Source organism: Talpa occidentalis, unplaced genomic scaffold (assembly GCF_014898055.3).
Source record: "Talpa occidentalis isolate TD23 unplaced genomic scaffold, MPIMG_talOcc4v2.1 talOcc4.17, whole genome shotgun sequence".
In the NCBI taxonomy this organism is placed as follows: domain Eukaryota; kingdom Metazoa; phylum Chordata; class Mammalia; order Eulipotyphla; family Talpidae; genus Talpa; species Talpa occidentalis.
In genome coordinates this window covers 53174650-53180777 of record NW_023601754.1, presented here as the reverse complement: position 1 = coordinate 53180777, position 6128 = coordinate 53174650, and the positions used below count along the sequence as shown (strand labels likewise).

At 75.7% G+C, this 6128-nt stretch overlaps 1 protein-coding gene across 1 annotated transcript; it reads right to left on the bottom strand.

Moving 5' to 3' along the window:
- Positions 1–309: 309 nt before the first annotated feature.
- On the bottom strand, positions 310–4947 carry FGF3 (fibroblast growth factor 3). The gene is made up of 3 exons (XM_037515676.1): positions 4667–4947; positions 2772–2875; positions 310–735 (listed from the first exon to the last, which is right to left on the bottom strand). Exons 1-3 carry the CDS (start codon positions 4884–4886, stop codon positions 310–312), a joined length of 750 nt encoding a protein of 249 aa, XP_037371573.1. The 5' UTR covers positions 4887–4947.
- Between the last annotated feature and the right edge of the window lie 1181 nt (positions 4948–6128).

The window sequence follows — 6128 nt, the reverse complement described above, 5'->3', positions numbered from 1 at the left end:
CAGCTACTAAAGAACAGAGCAGGGTGAAATACTTTAATGCTCCGACTTGCCCCCCCGCACTGTCCCATGGCGGGCCCAGCCCCCACTGTCCCCTGCTGCAGGGGCGCCGCCCGGCCCCGCGAGCCCACCCGCATCTTGACTGCGAGCGGCCCGGTCAGGCCCGCTTCCGAGTGCCCTTGTTGGAGAGTCGGGAGGGCTCGGCGACGTCCCCTCAGCCTGGACACCCCGGCCGGCCCAGCAGCAGGAGGGCGGGGCGGGGAGGGGCAGCCGCGCGCCCTGCGGTCAGCCGCGCGGCGGGGCTGGGGCTGGCTAGTCCATTCCCACCGGGCCGCTGGCCTGGAGCCCGGAGCCCCGAGGGGCCGGGCCCCCACGCCTCCTGCCGGCCCCACTCCGCTTCCGCTGTCGCCACCGTGGGGGCGGGACGCCCTGGGCCGGGGGCCTGGGCAGGACGCCGGGGAGCCCGGCCCCGCTCTGCAGCAGCCGCACCATCTCGTGGTCCTTGGGGTCCAGCACCCGGGGCAGGAACAGCGAGGACTTCTGGGTGCGGCGCGTCTTGAAGCCCCGGCGGGGCCGGCCCTTGCCGTTCACCGACACGTACCACAGTCTCTCGGCGCCGCCGGGCTGGCGCCGGGCCCCCGAGCCACTGGGCAGCGTCCGGTACAGCCGGGAGGCGTAGGTGTTGTAGCCCAGCTCGTGGATGCGCTCCACAAACTCGCACTCAGCGTTGTAGCTCTCCTGCGGGCGGGGCGGGCGTCAGCCACCGCCCCCCACCCCGGGGCCCGGGGAGCCCCCACACCCCGCCCACCTCTGCCCTGCTGGCTCTCCGCCCACTGCCCTGCTCCCTCACCCCAGTGGGCCTGCCCTCCCGCCCTGAGTCTGGGGAACTTGACCTCGGGGGCTCAGCTCAGGTGTCTCCCTGACAGGGGGTCCTGAGCATCCCCAGAGGATGGGCCTTCCGCCGCCCCTGTGGGGTCCCCCGCCCCCCGCCTCCCATGGGCACCAACTGGGGGGGCAGCCCCAGCCCAGGGGTGTGGAGAGTTGTCTCAGCAGAAAAGACAGGTGTCCCAAAGCCTGCAGGCAACTGGCGCCCAGTAGGACGGGTCAGCAGGACAAGGGAGGGGTGCGGCCGGGGCTGGGCGGGCTGGCGCGGGGGAGGCCACACGGGCACTGGAGGAGCCCCTGGCGGACGTGGCCGGGTCTCCATTAAGGCCGTGTTGGGGTCCCAGCCCTGAACCTTGAACTCTGAGAGTCGCAGTCTTGGCCTTGGGGTCCCCTCCCACAGGCTGAGGGGGACGAAGGCACGTGGGCAGAGCCGGAACCGGGCCTGGAGTGTCTGCCGGCTCGGCCCAGACGCCCTGCCCTCCGCGGGCGGGGAGCGGCAGATGCCGGCCCCAGGAGGGGAGCGGGGCCAGCAGCCCAGGCCCAAAGGTGTGGGCAGTGAGGTGGGCGAGGGGCGAGGGCCTTGTGGCCAGACAGAGGCGAGGAGCGACTTGAGGGTCTGCACTTGGGGCGGAGAGGGGCTCGCCGCGCGCCCCTGGCCTTGGGCCTGAACGAGTGGTGACGGCGAAGGCCGTGGGGTGCGCTGCCCTCTCAGGGTAACCCAGAAGGGCGCGGGGCTGGATGGGGGATGCTGGGGTGCACTGACCACAGACCCCAGAAGCGGACGAGCTGGCCTGTGTGAGGGACGCGCCGCCACAGGCAGGCCTGAGCCACTGGGCCCCCAGGCCCCGCTCTGCTCTGCGGCAGTGCCGGAGGCCCGTCCCCTCTTCCAGGTCGCCGTCCCCACCCGTGCCGGACTCCTGGGCAGGTGAAAACCCTCGTGGCCAGCAAGGCCCACCCCATCACCGCAGCCAGCAGGACCCCTCCCTGGTGCCCCTCTCCACGGGGTAGGGGCAGTGGGGGTGGCCCAGGCCATTTCAGACACGGGCACCAGGGCCAGGGATGCGAAAAGCTCCGTCCACCCCCTGATCTCAGGCCGCACCCCGGGCCGAGGGGTCGTCTCACAAGCCACGGTGCTGTCTGCAGCGTCTGGAAGCACGTCCCGGAGCCCCTGCCCTGCAGGCTCCCACGAGAGCCGGGCCCAGAGCACGCACGGGGTGCGCTCGGGCTCACTTGGGACAGGGGCGGGGGCCGAGAGGGTGGGGCGGCCGTCTGGCGCCCGAGGAAAGCTCCCGCGGCCCGGGGAGGCATCGGCCGGACCCCGCCTAAGGGCGGCTGGGTGGCAGCGAGTCTCCTGGCCGCTCGTGTTTTCCTCCATGGCCGCCCCGCGCTCGGGAGGGGCTGCCGGCGCTCAGACCCGGGCCCGGCCCCACGCGGAAGGAAGAACCGGGTCCCGAGCCCCGAGCCCAAGCCGGGTGGCCCCGCTTCCTCCCTGGGGCTCCCTCCTGAGAACGAAGGCTCCCGCGGGCCCCCTCTTGGGCAGGAAGCCCCACCCCGCCCCCGCAGAGCCCTGGGTGGGCAGCAGAAGACCCCTGATGTGCCCCTGCTCAGGCCCAAGCCTGCGCCCTTGGGCCCGTGGGTTTCAGAAGAAACTTGGGGACCACCCCCATCGCTCTCCGCGACCCCAAGGGAAGGGCCGGAGTGGGACAGCGGCGGGGCACCGGCTCACTCGCAGCGCTGCCAGCGCGCCAGGGGCCACTCCACGGCACTGGGGCTGGCAGCCGGGGAGCGCTGGGCATGGAGTCACGGCCGGGGCTGCGCTCGTCGCCCGCTCCCTGCTGGGGCGCTCAGGGAGGCAGCCGCCCGCCCACGCGGCCTGAGAGGGGACTCACCGAAGCGTAGAGCCTGCCCCGCCTGTTCATGGCCAGGTAGCGCCCGGAGAAGAGCCCCTTGATGGCCACGATGCCCACCTCCACCGCCGTGATCTCCAGGATACCTGGGGAGACGGGGAAGGCTCCTGGCACCGGCCTCCTGCAGGTGGGCCCGGCCAAAGCTACTCGGGGCTGGGAGGGAGGGGGTGACAGGGCTGGAGGTCCCCAGGGTGGCATCCAGGAAGGCTCCCCCAGAGAGAACTGGGGTTCAGAGGGGACGTGGCAAAGCCTAGCTCCACTCCATGCCCGCCGGGGGCCCCACGCAGCCCGGCCGGGGGGATGGCCGCGGTCCTCGGCGGTGCTGGCCCACACCCGCTCGCGCGCAGCCGCAGCCCGCACCCAGGCCCGGCGCCCCTGCTGGGGCCGAGGCCCCCGAGGAAGCCCGGGAGGGCAGGCCATGCAGCGTGCCCTGAGGACGCCGCCCAGTGGACCACGGCAGAGACCACCGGGCCACACCGGGGGCCGGGAGAGGGCACGGGCACCAAGCCGCAGACCCCAGGGTTCACAAGGGGACGCGGCGGGGGCTGGCCCAGTCCCCGGCCCACCCGCTGCTCACGAAAGTAAAATCTTCCCTCAGGTCATAAGGCCCCTCAGGGGGCCTGCGGTCCCCCCTAGCAGCTCCCAGGGGTGCTGGGACTTAGGCCTGTGCCCTCTCTGGCAGCTGCTCTCTGGGCACCAGCCCAGCACCCCGGGACCCTAGGGCACAGGTGTGAACTGCCGGAGGCTTGTGCAGAGCTGGGGCTGCAGACTGCACCCCGCTAGCCCCGCCAGCAGGCTAAAGGGACCGAGCCTGGTGGGGAAGGCCTTGGCCCTGCCTGGCCGTCACTCTGGACGCCCCGAGCACTTGACTGCTCTGCGGCTGCCGGAGGGGGGCTGGGTTTGGAGGGAACGAAGGTCCCTGCCCTGGGGCTCCACGACCTGGTCCTGCGCGCTCCCCAGGCCACACTGGCCCCAGGCGGGCGGCGGCTGGGAACGCGCGGGCTGCGCTCCTGGGCGGCCGCGGTTCGCCCGGCCTCGGGCACAGCGGCTTCCCTGCCGGGCGGGGCGGCCAGCGGGGAGCCCCACGGGGCGTGCCGGTCCTGCCCACGCGCCGTGCGCTCCTGCCGTCCCGCCGGACGGGGCTCCCGCCTTCAGCCGCCCCGGGGGAGCCGCTTCCTGCGCCCCGGCTTTGCGCGCGGCGGGCACCTGGGGAGCCGCGCGGGCTCGTTTCTCAGCAGCCCGGCCCGCGGGTCCGGTGTCTGGGCGGGGCGGGTGGGTGTGTCCGCGCCCCAGACGCGGGCGGATGCCCGCGGCGCACCCCGGGCGCCCACGCCGGCCCTGCGGCCAGGGCGCGGACGCGGCAGCGGGGTTCGGCGCGCGCCCCGGAGCCCCCCAGCCCGCGCGCCTTCGCCGCGGAGCCCGGGCGCGCGGCAGCCGCGAGCCGGGAGGGCGCAGGCGGGCGCGGGGCGCCCCGGGGTCGGCAGGCGGAGGAGGGGTCGCATGGAGAGGATGGTCAGCGCCCGTCCAGCGCCTGTTCCCCGGAAAGCGCAGAGGGTTTCAACCCGCCGGCGCCGCGGGCCCCGCCGGGCGGGAGCTCCGGGCCGCCTGCAGCGCGGGCGCGCGTCCGAGCGGCCCCGGGGCGCCCCCGCACCCTCGCCGAGCCCCGGGCCCGCGCCGCGCCCCCGTCCCGCCGCGGGAGGGGCGGCCCCCGGGGTCTCCGCGGCCGCGGGGTCCGCTCCCCGCGCCCTTCGGGGCGCGCCGTCGCCGCCCGGGCCGGGGCGCGCCGCAGCCTCGCGGTCCGCGCCGCCTGGGCCCCGCGGCGTCCCTGCGGGGTGCGGGGAGTTGGGGGGCTGCCGGCGGGCGCCCGGGACACTCACTGTAGGCGCTGTGCTCCAGGCTGCCGTTGACGCGGCCGCTCGGGTGCAGCTGGAGGTGGAACCGGGTGGCGCAGTAGAGCTTGCGGCGCCGGGGCGCCCCGCCGAGGTGCTCGTAGACGCCGCCGCGCCCGCCCGCGTCGCGCCGCGCCCGCGCCCCCGCGCCCGCCGCGCCGCAGCCGGGCTCCAGCAGGCCGAGCAGCAGCAGCCAGATCAGGCCCATGGCGGCTTCGCGCGCGCCCCGCGCCCGCGGCGGCTGCGGGCGAGCGCGGCGCCCATGGAGGGCGCGGGCCGGCGGGCGCGGCGGGGGCGCGGGGGCGCCGCGGGCGGGGCGCGCGGGGCGCGCGGGGCGCGCGGGCGGCGGCGGGACCGCGAGGGCGCGGCCCGGGACCGGCCGAGGCTCCGGTTCTCCCGGGACCGGCGGAGACTCCCGTGGCCGCGCCAGGCGCTGAAAGAAAAGACGGTTGGGCAACAAAAGGCCGACGTGGTCGCGGGCGGAGGCTCCGAGGGGCGGGGGCCGGCGGGTGGGGAGCCCCGCGGGGCGCGGGCTTCGGGCCGGCCGCTCGCCGTCGCCCCCGCGCGCGCCGTCGAGCCGCGCCGCAGCCCCGGCCGCGCCAGCGCCCCCGCGCGCCCTCCCGGCGCTGGGAGCCCCTCGCGCCCCTCCCCCGCCCCTCCCCCAGGCCAATTACGCCTCCGAAAATTATAGACCGAGGCCTCGAGGCGGCCGCCCCAGGCCCTGTCACCCCCTCCCGCCCCCCATCAATCCCCCGGCACAATGGGACCGCCGTGATGACTGATGTCCCCGAAAACAACTTGCGGGAAGTCGCGCTGACAAACGCCCATTAAAGGCGGCGCATAATGAAGGGGGCCTCAGGGCCGCGCAGGGGAGGGCCCGGGTCCCCAGGGCTGTGCCCGCGCCTGGGGCTCCCTCCTGGGGCCAGGGGTGTCCGCTGAGGGCGGAGGTGAGGCCAGACCAGGCGGAGGCGCTTTGTCCCGTTGGCACCTCGACCTGGCAAATGCACAAGGGTGGGCCCCCGGCTGGGCCGGCCGGGGAGCCTTGGAGGGTCCCGTCCCAGCAGCTGGCCGCAGGGGAGGCGGGCAGGGGACAGGAGGGGCCCGGAGAGGCACAGACGCAGAGAACAAGCTCCACAGGCACGGGACTCAGCGGGGCAGGTCCGCAGAGCAGGGAGGCTGCGGGGCAGCGGGAGGAGCCACCCGGGTCGCAGAGGCCGGTGGCCGCAGGAGGGGAGGGGACAGAGGACAGAGGCCAGGGCCGGCAGATGTCCCCGCTGGGGCGTGGGGAGCAGCAGCAGACACCCCGAGGTGGCCCCCCGGACTGCGCTGCGGTAGCAGCCTGTTCCCCAGGGACACGGTGAAGGGGGCTGAAGATAGTGTTGGGGAATCGCACCCCCACTCCCCTTCTGGCTCCACCCCACGGCCCCGGGCCAGCAGCCAGCCTGACACC

What these genes read in the sequence shown, in the direction of transcription:
- FGF3 (XM_037515676.1), bottom strand. Translation starts at nt 4,886, where the DNA reads ATGGGCCTGATCTGGCTGCTGCTGCTCGGCCTGCTGGAGCCCGGCTGC. An exon ending in CCTGGAGCACAGCGCCTACA is followed by an intron (nt 2,876 to 4,666) that starts GTGAGTGTCCCG and finishes CCGTCTCCCCAG; the next exon opens with GTATCCTGGAGATCACGGCG. An exon ending in GGGGCAGGCTCTACGCTTCG is followed by an intron (nt 736 to 2,771) that starts GTGAGTCCCCTC and finishes CCCCGCCCGCAG; the next exon opens with GAGAGCTACAACGCTGAGTG.